Here is a 13,426-nt window from a genome sequence, read left to right as displayed (position 1 = left end):
TAATTCATCTAATTTAAAATTAGGTTATAGTAAAGACTATAAATCAGTATAAATGTAGCCGTCCAAAAAGGGGTATGTCTAACCATAATTTGTAAGAATACAGGCTGGATGATATTTAGCCCGACCTATCGCTGCAACATTATAAGCACAACTGAGAAATTATTAATATTTGCTGAACAATATTTGCTGAAAATGGCTAATTTAGCTAACTAAAGGCGAACGGAAAGCAGTGTAGTTAAAGCAATAGTACCTCACTCCCCCTCGAATTACTCTAATAGTTCGTGAGACATGAAAAAATAAGGCAAGAGGATAGATAAAAGTGAAAAAGAAAAGGAAAAGCAACTTATCGATAATACATCGGATAAAACCGGGAGTGTAAATTCCCGACCCTAATAGTAGGGATCCTGGTTAAGTAGTAAGAGCCGGTAAAATATATCAATAGAATGCGAAAAGGAACGGAAAAAATGGAATGGCTAATTCCTAAGATAATTTACTATAAATCTAATGTCAAAATATCACGCAGTGGCGAACTTTATGTAAAGCGTTAAACAAAGGAGGTAATACTGTAGAACCAGTATAGTCCCGTCAAAGAATCTACCTAACATACATTACCGTGGCCCAAGGCGGGAAAAAACTAAACGCCTGCGGTTAACGCACAAGACGTTTATAACTGCAGCGTATACTGCGCCACCTAAGATTTGTCCAATAATAGCCAAGTTTGGGATGAACCAAAGTATAATAGCGCCCTCTATAGTAGAGAAAACAAAACCAATAATTCCCAGATGTCGAAGAGAAATCTTAGTAAAATATAACGAATTAATTCCTACTGTAAAAATACATATAGGTACCACTTTTCTAAGGCGTAAGCTATATATAGCGTGTTTATGCAGCAGTACCTAGTATGTACATGTATATACATAGGCTAATTAGTAAACAACTCGCTCCATAGATACCGATGTATAAAACAGATAATAATTCCTATTAAACAGAGAAACTATACCAGATAATAATTCCTTTAAAACAGTACCACGTACGTATAATTCAATATACGGTATGCCTAATAGCTTCCATGGTATCCAACTGGTTTAGATTATCGTGGTATGTTTTTAGGGCTATGGACAAAGCAGTACTCATATGTTTCATAATGAAATTAAGTGGGAAACCGTTATCTAATAATTTATGCTTAAGATCGATCAGTGCGTCTATAACATCACTATTATTATTACAGATATATAATCTTCTGATACCTTGTGTCACTATTATGTTTTTAAGGATACGTATTGAGATATTTGTACCCCAACTGGTTAGGTCTATAGTTTTGAAATTGAATTCTTTGCGTTTGTCAAATACCTTGGTAGTTAGGTTATTATTCTTAATATGAATGTCTATATCTACATACTTAACGTCCGATGTAATGTTCTATCGTTTGATGGCATTAATCGGTTAGTTCTATATGTAACACTTAATAATTTTATATATATTTTTTACAATTATGCTTAATATTTTTTACAATTATGCTTCTTAATATTTGGTTAATTAAACTGTTAACCAATCTTCCATGTTTTAGATGTAATAAAGCTTTGATCTAGGTTCTTCTCATAATGATGCATGCAAAGATTAGCTACTCCACATAAATTATTCACCCATATTGCTCTTCCTGTATGCTGCAATCCTTTTATACAAATTACTTCTTTGTTTAAAATAAAGTTACTATCTTTTAGACCAAAGGCCCCTTCATACCAGATTAGAGCAAAATTAGCTCCTCCCTTAGGTTTAAAGTGAGTTTAAAATTTTTATTTTTGATTATTGCCATTTGTATATCATCACTCTCGTAAGTGGTTATTTTGAGCTTTAATATTCAGGATGTAATGGTGGTATGAGGCACACAGAAAGAGATGGTAGTATTTTACTAATTACTTATTATTTATACATTGATAGGCACTACTGAAGTGCTTATCAATATGTAGAGATGGTAATTGGCTTTTTAGTCTATTTTTTACTTTGATTACTCTAATTTTGGCTTATTAAATATATGTAGATTTACATATCCCATTTTGTACATATTACAGTATTACTATCATTAAATTAAATATCAATAAAAATGTATTTCTTTGTTACTAGATGATATTTTGTATAATAAATTTAGTATCTAATAGCAATTTTCCACATCTGTTATAAATAAATGCGTACATTGATCATGTACTGTTTAATTTTACCAATGGCATTAGTGATTCCTAGTAGAATCATTTATAGTTAAATTAAAAACAGATATAACCACTCACCCCTATATTCTCTATTCTCTTCCTACTCACTCCTATATTCTCTATTCTCATCCTACTCACTCCTATATTCTTTATATATACAGCCAGTCCTCGTATAACACGTGTTTACACTACACAAATTCGATCATACACGATTTATAAATAGGGGAAACGATATCGTATATAACACGAACCGAATTTGCTTGTGCATGATTCGCCTTTATGTTTACAAGAAATGGCAGTCGGACCAGAATCACCCCGACTGAACGAAACACGATAGAAACGAAGAGAAGATTCTGAAAATGTATTTGTTTTTTTATATCAGTGAAGGGGAAACGCATTTCACCATAACATAAAATTCCAGCTATCGGTATTATCGCAAATGCAATTAGATTGAGTCTACTACCAGTTTGTAACAGATTCCACTAGCAGAAATGCAACTGGAAATTGTTTTTATTGTTTTATGGTAGTAACTCCCAGAAATGTGCTTTAGTAAAATGTGAGCTAGTGAGGTGTTAATAGAGTTGTCTCTGCCTTTATGGTGTTGTTTATTCAGTTGCTACACAACACACAGCTTTGTTTATATGTATCAAGCAAGCCTCCTCATTTTTAATTGTGCTTTATTCCCTAAAAATGAGTAAAATACTTAAAAGGTGTGAAAAGGAAGCATCCTGGTGAAGACACTACAGATTCAGGAAGTAAAAGAAAAGCAATATTGATAAACAGAGGCGGACTGGGTCAAAAATTCTTACCCGGGAAAATTTGTAGTGGCCTCATACTAGCGTTTATGGCCAAAATCACACCGGCCTCCAACCCACCGTGGTTTCCCTGGTAAGGCTTATGGCCAGTCCACCTCTGTCGATAGAGAAAAAATATGAAATTGTGAAACGCTTTGAGGGAAATGAAAGACCACGTGATATTGCACGTGCTACAGGCCTAAATGAGGCAACACCAAGAATTACAAAGAATGCAGAGAAAATAAAAACAACTTTATAGCAGGAACAACTGAAAGTGTAATTAAAATCCATTAGATTAAGACACAAAGAATTGGAAGAGTTGGAACGGCTCTTTTTCTGTTATCTGTTTGGCTGTTATCTGTTTGGATAGAAAATCAAACAAAAAACAAAGTTTGCTTACAATAGAAGCAAAAGCATTAGCAATATTTTATTACGTAATAGTCGACCTTCCAGATGACCTACTTCCAATCAATCACGGTCCAATTTCGATGCTCGCGTGCCCATTGTTGGCACTGTCGCCGGTGAACCATGGTTAGCATGGGCACTCAGAGTGGCCTGCAGCTACACAGCCCCATTTTCAGCAGGGTTCAATGTACTGTGTGTTGTGACACATTACTCCAGCCACCAGCATTCCAATTACTGGCGAGTTGCTCCACAGTCGCCTTTCTGTTGCCACATACCATCTGGGAGAGCCTTCGCTCACCTCGAGCATTGAAGAGCCATGGTCATCCAACACCTCGCTGGCAGTTCGTGGGTTTTCCCTCCTTGGACCACTGGTGACCGTGAACACGGCACCAGCCGTGCCGTTTCGGATATGCTCTGACCCAGTCGTCTGGCCATTACAATTTGGCCTTTGTCAAATTCGCTTAAGTCTGCTGCCTTTCCCATCTGAAGAACAGGAGTAACACTGAATAACGAAGCTCAGTATCAGTTTTTTATACCGTGTCCCGACCCACACCGTAGTTTACCTGCAGTTGCCTTGATTTGCATAATGACTTGCTGGTCATAATGTTTTGGATCATTGGTGTAACGTAGTCAAACGTTTCATGGTATTTTCTTACCGTTTCTTCATGACAGCTGTCTTTCCAAAATTATCATCACAAAAGGTCACTTGGTTCACAAGAACTTGTTAACAATTATCAATGCACCATGCCGCTCAAGGAACACCTTGGTCGCAACGTGTTTAGTGATTCATTTGAACACAGTAATGCATGAATTATTTATCTGCAATTATACTGAATCAACATCAATTGAATACAAAAGGTTTTATATGTTTTATTTCACGAGTGATTTTATTGGGAAGCAAATGTGCAACAAATTTTGAAATGTCAAGCCCAGCTTTCAGAAAAGCTATTATGTCATTTGAAAACTTTCAGTGGTTTGCAAAGTTTAAAGGTGGCTGCATGTTTGTTAAACAAGAACCTTGCTCCAGCCAAACTTTCATAATTTCAAAAACCAGTGACTCAATTGCTCATGTTCACAATCTGATCAGGATTGATTAATGAATTTTTTTTTTTTTTTTTTTTTTTTTTATGAAAACCCCAAAACACAAGAGGTATTAGAACCTATAGTACTTAGTGCCATGCTTGGGTTGGAGGTTTAGAAGACGAAAGATATTTGTTGACATTAGACTTGAACTTCTGTAGACTGTAATTTTCAGGAAATGCGTATGAAGGAAGGTTGTTCCAGAAAACAGCAGTTGAATGAATAATTGAGGAAGATGAAAAGTTGGTTCTGTGAGTTTGAAGTTGGACAGTAAATGGATGTTGGCTGGTGGTAGCACGTGTTCAGAGTGTTTTGAAAGAGAGATCTGGAATTACAGAAGCTAATTCAGAAGCACAGTGCCCATGCAAGTATCTGTAGTAAAGGTATGCAGCAGAAACAGTACATCTATGAGACAGCGAGTGGAGAGACACTGTTAGAGAAGAGTCGTTAATTAACCTAAATGCCCTCTTCTGAATGGAATCTAGAAGACAGAGAGTTTTTGGGGGTACCGCCCCAGATGTGGGAACAATATTCCATGGTAGGGCGGATTTGCTATTTGTACATTGTGAACAGTTGTTTGGAAGAAAAGTTATGCTGAGAGCGAAAGAGAAAAACAAATTGTTTAGATGCAGAGGAAGCAATATTTGTAATGTGCTTGTGCCAAGAGAGATAAGAAGTCAGGGTAATCCCCAAAAGAGATATATCACTTTGCCTAGAAATTGGAGTGTCACCAAAGATAAGAATACAAGCAGAAGAATCTCAAAATGGAAAGTGAAAGAAGAAAGTTTCTCAAAATGCCAAGTGAAATGCAATGTGGTATCATCGGCAAAACTATGGATAGGATTTCCAGTCAATGGAAGAAGGTCATTAATATACAAGAGGAAAAGAGTAGGTGAAAGAACTGAAACTTGTGGGACACTAGCATTGGTGGAGAAGTTAGAAGACAGGGGGCCATCTACCATCACCCTCAGTAAGTGACCAGAGAGAAAACTTGATAACCAATTACAAAAAACAGTTGGCAAACCATAAGGTGGAAGCTTGTTTAGAAGACCTTTATGCCAAACATGATTTAAAGCCTTTGAGATGTCAAGAGCAACTGCTTGTGTTTCACCAAACTTTTCCATTGAATTTGTCCATAAATGGGTCACATAAGCCAGAATATCACCAGGGGGATCAACATTGATGGAATCCATACTGGTGATTGTTGATCAGACTGAAGGTTTCTAGGTAGTTTAAGAGTTGGCAGTTAATTGATTTCTCCATTACTTTAGAAAGAGTAGAAGTGATTGCAATGGGACGATAATTGGATTCGAGGGATTTGTCACCCTTTTTAGGAACTGGCTGGAAATGGACAAATTTCCAAAAAGAAGGAAAAATACCTTTGGAATAAGAAGGTGAAAACAGGTAGCAAAGAACAGGAGTAAATTCAGGAGCACAGGTTTTGAGAACAAGTGGAGAAATACCATCAGGACCTGGAGCTTTCTTAGCATCAAGATTTGCCAAAATCCTTTTGACAGAAGACCACAGGAGGCATTGAATGGAGCGTGTTGGGCATGGTGGGAGGTGTTTTACCAAGATCATTAATACACGAGTTGGAAGAAAAATGGGATGTTAGCAGGTCAGCTTTATCCTTGGCTGAAGTGACAACAGAACCATCTGGTTTTGACAGAGAGGTGGGAACAGAGATGGGCAAAAGTTGTGGCCAATACCTTCGGCAAGAGACCAGAATGCTTGGCTACCATTAGGGCAAGAAGCAAGTTTTCTACTCTTAGCCTGTTCAAAATCTAGTTTGGACTGTTCATTTGTTTGTTATTTGGTTTTTAGGAGCATTAGCAACTAAGGCCATATTGCTCCGGGGATATGCAGTGGTCATTCCCTGACCTTTCCGCATCCTCCATATTTGGTGGGCAAGGGCTTGTATCCTGGTCTAATCAAGAAGCGTGTGCTACGCAACGTTGCTCCTGCCCACCTGACTACAGAGGTGCCAGTTTCGACTGATTAATAACTGCTTTACAATTGTTGCAAGCTTTGGTGTAGGCAGAAAATGAAACTGAAGAATTGGAAACAAGCCAATTACAATATGCAACGTTCTTCTCTTGAACAGCCTTAGCACATTTAATGGAAAACCAAGGTTTAGATAAAGGACGAGATTTTAAAGTGGAGTGTAGAATTAAGGATTCCATTCCTAGAAGAATAATTTCACCGAAATGATTTGAGCAAACGTTGACACCAGAAGTTTTAAAACAGTAATCCGACCAAGGAAAAGAAAAGAAATCTTGCAGATCATCCCATTTTGCATTCTTGTATTGCCAAACAACAAGAGGTTGGTAATAGCCATGAGATAAAGGCTCCATTGGAAAACATACAATCACCAAGTTGTGATCTGAAGCGCCTAAAGGACCACTCACTTTCACCGTGTAATTAGAAGGCTTGTTTTTGAGAAAAAGATCAAGCGTGTTGGCTGTATGGGTATGATTGTCCGGTTTCTTGTAGGTAAATGAACAATCTGTTCAAAGTCATTAGAAATTGCAAAAGCCTCACCATCTTGACCAGCTCGGTCAGTGTGACTAGAAAACGGAAGCCAGCTGGAGTTGTGAACATTAAAATCACCAAGGAAAATTACCTCACTGTTAGGAAAGTTGGACTGGAGAAAGTCAAGTTGCAAAGATAGGAAGTCAAAGCACTCCAAGCAATTAGTGGAGTTGGGAGAATAGTAGAGACAACAGATGAATTTGATACACTGATGTAGAAAGATTTGAAGCCAGAAGATCAAAAAGAGGAGATTCCAAATTACCAAGTCTATGATGGGGAATATCGGAATGGACATATGCACAAGCATCACCTTTGAGGCGAAAGGAATCATACAGCGAATAATTTGGGCAACTGAGGTGAGCAGTAGTTGAATCAACCGATAACTGAGATTCTGTCAGAAAAAGTACATGGGGGTTTAAACTGCAAGTGGAAATGGACATTGTTGAGATTAGAATTGAGTCCACGTATATTTGTGAAATGAACTAGGAAGTGTTTGGGAGGTTTAGATCTTTTCGCAGATAAGCTTACTCTATTAGTTTGACAATTCATGATGTATTCAATAGTAAGAAAAAGTGGGAGGGGCCATGCTTTATGAAGTAATGACATTTTTGGGTATGCTGTACACATGGTAAGAATATACCCAGATCCTTGACATAACGTGGCCTTGACAATTCCCCCCCCTCGATTCCCTCCAGTCACTATCTGGCAGAGTAGTGGTAGCAAGATTATACACTAGCTGATCCAGAAGCCTTCTAAAGAGTTACCAATAGGTTCGGTCCAGTGTGTTAACTAGTGGCCTGCCTGCGAACACCATTTTAGAAGTACCCTTGAAATGTAAGGAAGACTGGATCTTGCCATGATATTCATCATAACCTCAAAAGCCATCAGTCATACTGCATGATGGAAGAGATGGGGAAGGGTTTATCGGAACTTAGCTCTGGAGACTAAACATGGGTTCCACTACTTCAAGCCTCCAATAATGTTTAACTGTACACAAAGTTACTAGTGCAATTCTTTTTTCCCACGAGACATGTTAATCAATTTTTACACAATATTTGGTAATGTGATGCATTTCAATCAAGTTTGTGCTTAGAATCCTCCCTGATGATCACAGAGGATAACAAGTTCTTGCATGCCAAGATCTTCATAATGTGATGCTACCAATCCACAATTTGATTCTTCCATTATTACTGTGATAAATCATGGTTGTATGGCCATGATCTGGAAACAGAGGCCCAGTCCTCTCAAGAAAATGTGAAGGGTGTGCATATTTTTCACTTTTTGACCCCCAGTTTACCATTCATTTTGAATTTGCCATATATGGCCAAACAGTGAACTGGCAATACTACAGAACACTTCCACAGTAATTGCATGATGATGTTCAGAGAAAATAGGTGGAAAAGTGTGCTTCAGGGAATTGGCACTTGCATCATGGCACTTAATAGTCTGTGCACTTGGTGCTTTTCATTCAAGAATTTCATGTGAGGAACTGCATCACTATAGCTTCCCATTCACCATACACACCGGATTTAGCTCCCTGTGATTCCCCCCCCCCCCAAGCTTAAAGCCTCCTTAAAAGATCACAGATTTGCAAGAACTGAAGAAATTATTGACACAGGAACTAATAGAAGTTTCAAAAAAGTCTATCATGAATGTTAGTTTGGTCCCCAAACTTTATGATCACACCTCATATTTCTACCATTCTTCATTAAAAAGGTTAATTCTTTTGCAGAAATGTCCAAACTAAATGTTAGCAGCAATAGTAACAAATATTTCTAACATGTTTTGTAGCCAAGTCTTTATATAAGAAATACACAAATGTCTGCACTATAACAAACATTTAAAAGATAGGTTGATCATCATATCCAGACAATTATTTGCATTATAAAACTCAATGCAACTATTGATAAGATAATGGAAATTAAATAAAAGAATACAATTTTAATCTCTGTTAAAAAAAAAAAAAAAAAAAAAAATTACCTGTTCTTCTAAAAGGTTAATTCTTTCTGGAGAAATCTCCAAAAGAAATACATTGGCAGCATTAGTAACAAATACTTGTAACATATTTTGTAGTCCAGCCCTTAAATGGCTGTTATCACTATGGATAGCTTTCAAATAGGAATCTTTTCTAAGGCGCATTCCAGTAGGTTCATGATCTGCACTTTCTGTTTCCTATATGTATGAAAGTAAGAGACTTCTGAATAATAGAAAAATTTCAAAATAAAATTAAACAAAAAAAAAAAGCTTTTGGTAAAGGTGTTGAAGTTTTCATGTTTACACTGAAAAGTCTGAATATCATGGATATACTGAATAATTGTTCCTTAATAACACTATAGCATTAATATTAATTTAAATGAAAACTGTTACACTAATAAGCATAAATTTCCTGATATTTCAACTATGAGTTAGTCCTAATCAACCATCTCCTGTGTTATTCATATCAAAGAACAACTAAGAGTAATAGAGAATGATCATCTATTTACATGGCCTGTTGGTAGATAAGGGCCAATGCTATATTCAGCATAATCAGTAGTTATCTATGAGCACTATCACTATTAATCTACGCCTGCCATCTTTTAGGATTCAACAAAGAAAGACTCTTAATAGAGATTCAACTTTAGCCAGAAGGCACCAGCACTGTGTTCCAGCATTGTATGAATGGCATTCCCAGACTTCTCTTACAAATTAGTGAGAGCTCATTTATGCAATAAATTCCATTTTAAATTTAATTGTTTTCTTTATTTACTTTATGTCCATTCTGTTCAATCACATAATACTGACAATTAGAAATATTTTCAGAGGTTCCCACAACAAACTTCATTTTATGACCGTTGCATTAATAGAAAAAGCCAGTTTAAATGACAATTCTTACAATATTAAGGGTCAGTTAATAAAAATTCTAAAGTAACCCACATGATGGTATGTGATGACATTCCTAAAGCAAACATTTCAGAAATGTTTTTCTGGATTTTTACAATGGATGCAGCAAAGAACACGAGTGGTCTACGTTCAGGAAAATAATTAAAAATCTGCCTGAAAATGCAATAATAACAATGGGGAGATTTATACAACATCTGAAAAAGTCTACTAATACAAAGAACAAAAAGCATACGGGATAAATGAGGAAAAGCTAGTTCTGTGAGTTTGGAGTTGGACAGTGAACAAATGCTGACTATCTAAGGCATGTGTGTTCAGACTGGTTAGGAAGAGAGGTAGAATTACAGTATAGGTAGAACTATCTACAGAAACAGCATGCAACAGAAACTGAATGTCTACATGACAGAAAGTGGAGAGAATTTGTAAGAGACAGATCATTAACTAATCTAATTCAACTCGTCTGGATAGAGTCTAGAAGCTTGAGTTAAGTTTTGGGGTACTACTTAAGATGTGTGAAGAGTATTCCATGGTAAGGCAGATTTGAGATTTACAGTCAACAGATGTATAAAATAAAAGCAACACTGAGAGCAAAAATTAATTTTTTTGGTGCAGAAAAATTAGAAACTATAAAACTGAAGCCAGCTGAAGTTGTGAACATTAAAATCACCTAGAAAAATTACTTCACTGTTAGGAAAGTTAGATTGGAGAAAGAACAGTTAAAAAAAAAAAAAAAAGTCAAAAGGTCCAAATAATTTCTAGCGTTGAGAGAATGACAGAGGCAACAGGTGAATTTGAGAGAATGAGATAAAAAGATTTTAGGCTAGAAGAGGGATTTAAAGAGGGATCAAAAAAAGAGAGATTTCATTTCAGGAATTCTCTGGCAAGGAATATCAGAGAGGACATATGCACAAGTACCATCTTTAATGTGAAAGGAGTTGTTGTTATTGTTATTTTTGGCACAAGGGCTGCTTAGGCCATATTGCGCCTATCAGTGATATGAAAGTTATCAATGGTGATTGTTATGGAAAGTCAGAGACAAGTGAAAGGAGTCACAAAGAGGAATCAGAACAACTGAGATCAAACAGTGGCTAAGACAAATAATAACAGATTATTAAGATTCATTTAGAAAAAGTAAATAGGGCTTGGCAGGTTGTAGGCAGAAATGAAGACTAGCAAAATTGGAACTGAAACCATGTATATTTGGAAAAAAAATTGTGAAGTTTTCAGGATATTTAGTGATCTCATCCAAATCAGTGCATTAGTTTAACTATTCATAATGCATTTATGTAGATAAAGTAAAAGTTTGGGAGGGGACATGTTAAATGAAACGATGAAAGTTTTTGGACAAGTGTACACACAACAAAAATATACCCAGCTCCTTACATAAAGTAGTAAAAGTAGTGGATGGCCTTCGCAGTGTTCCCCTGCACACACAATACACGAACTCCCTCCTGCCATAAGAGGGCTGAGTAGAGACGTAAGATTATATACTAGCTGATACAGATGCCTCGTAGAGTGTTAGCAACAGGTTTGGTGTGGTCAACTATCTAGTAGCCAGCTTGTGAAAACTGTCTTAACACTGTGTCCCCGATATGTGAAGAATATTGGATTTCACCACAATGTCTGTCATAACCTCAAAAGGCATGACCCACAGTGCATGATGGGGATATGTGAGAGATTTGCTGTGAAGGCAAAACATGGTTTTCACAATTTCGAGCCTCCAATAAGCAGTGTAGTGGTATGCACCAGGCAATAAATCATCTACTACCCACTATCACTGACACAGAGGGTTAGCGATTTCCCTGTGTGATGTGGACACCATGCCTCAACCCCTGCTTACATTTGTTCACACGTGGTCCCCTCCAGTATACTACATGCAGCATTTTTTACCTTGCAAATGATGATATACCCAGGGTTACTGATAGTCCCACCTTTGTGAAGGGGCAAGTAGATGATTTGGTTATTGCAGACTGACTGGATATGGTCAAAAATATGACCTATTTGACTCAAGTGGGACATGAATATCACTTCATCAGCATTTTAGATTCAAGTACTGGCACTGCCTGTCATCACTAGAATGTCTACATCCCGACAAATGCAAGGAACATACAAACCATATTCCTGAAATCCACAAGAACACTGCTATTATTATATATCACAACAATTAGTAAAAAATTCAAAGCTACAGGGCTCAATAACTTCCACGATTTTTTAATATATTAAAAAAGTAAGAGATTACCTCAATCTTTTTCATGGAATGCTTCCAGTCAATTCTCTCCCAACTGTGACGAATAAAATAAGAAGGAAAAAATAAATTAATGAATTCCCTCACTCATAGAGATATGACCAAATCCAATGCGTAATGGAATCGAAAGCCAAGAGCCTCAACCCGACCCCAAAACACATCAAACCACCGTAGCAAGACCAGGGTGCAAGAAGACATTGTGTCAGAATAAATAGTGAAAAACTGCATCCGATAATAAATAATTAAAATCACTATTAAAATCACAATTAAAAAGATTAAAAGTTACAATTTGGATGAATACTCAAATTAAACGAAATGCACAGCAGTTTCCCCTTCCTTAAGCAAACCACGTTTTTGGTTGATCGGCGTGTTCACAGGACGGGAATATCGCAAAGTGTTTGTGTGTGTATATTTTACTCTGAAATAGAGAGATTATTTATATTGGCGCATGCGCAAAAAAGACCAGAAATCTGAAATTAGGTAAGGCAGTCGCACATTGATAGAATTTTCGTGTAGTTTCATTTCAAGCATTTCAGCGATCAATAATTTTATGTAATTGTGTTGTATATTTAAAATTACTGCTTCATTGAATAGGAATACATGACCATCATTGACCACATGAAAGGCCAACTGTGACGCGTTTGCGTGCGACGTGCAGATGGAAGAAGCATGTTGCTTGACAAGTAAATCTAAAGTACGAGTGGCACCCTCGTACGATGAATTACACTGACTACACAAAATCTTGTACACAAGATCATTTACCTGAGCCGAGCAAGAAAGAAGAATTGTGTGATTTTTTAATATATTATGGAGCTTTTGCATGGGCCTGGCTATAATTTTGAATTCAGTATTTCTAAGAGTTTATTAAGCTGCCTGTATCATTGTTCGATGTATGGTATAGAAATAAAGTGTGTTTTACTGGTTTTATTAATGGGTATCATATTTGCTGTTTTATTTTTAGCCTGTAACCTGATTTGATTTATAACAGAGTGAGAATAGCCTCTATATAAAAACCTGTCAGTTAGTGTAACAATTTCTAAGTGTAAGGTGGGTTCAGACGTAGAATATTTGTAAGGGTTAAAACACTGGTTAAATATAATGGATCTCTTATATGTGAATGGATGATAACTCAGGTAATGCAGGTACATCCCCGAATTGGTGGGTTTTCGGTAAATGCTAAATTGGATTTTTTGCATGTCACATGCAAGAGTGAAATTTAAGAAATTCAGGGTTTTGTTTCTGTATTTGTCCTTAATTCCACTCTCCTCCCCCCCCCCCCTACGGTCTAT

At 36.7% G+C, this 13,426-nt stretch overlaps 1 protein-coding gene across 5 annotated transcripts in view; it reads right to left on the bottom strand.

Annotated features, from left to right (window-relative positions):
* Window positions 1–13,426, bottom strand: part of LOC150085023 (ral GTPase-activating protein subunit alpha-1) — a 529,619-nt gene that overhangs the window by 374,699 nt on the left and 141,494 nt on the right. For 4 of the 5 annotated variants that reach the window (XM_090376739.1, XM_090376741.1, XM_090376740.1 and 1 more), the window contains exon 12: window positions 8,996–9,187. The exons of the other annotated variant lie outside the window; for it this stretch is intronic. In XM_090376739.1, coding sequence (XP_090232865.1) covers window positions 8,996–9,187 — 192 coding nt within the window. The remainder of the gene's footprint in view (window positions 1–8,995; window positions 9,188–13,426) is intronic. 5 annotated transcript variants of the gene reach the window in all.

Source organism: Mastigoproctus giganteus, chromosome 6, assembly GCF_048544385.1.
Source record: "Mastigoproctus giganteus isolate SK-2022 chromosome 6, ASM4854438v1, whole genome shotgun sequence".
Classification (NCBI taxonomy): Eukaryota; Metazoa; Arthropoda; class Arachnida; order Uropygi; family Thelyphonidae; genus Mastigoproctus; species Mastigoproctus giganteus.
This window is presented reverse-complemented; position numbering and strand designations above follow the sequence as displayed.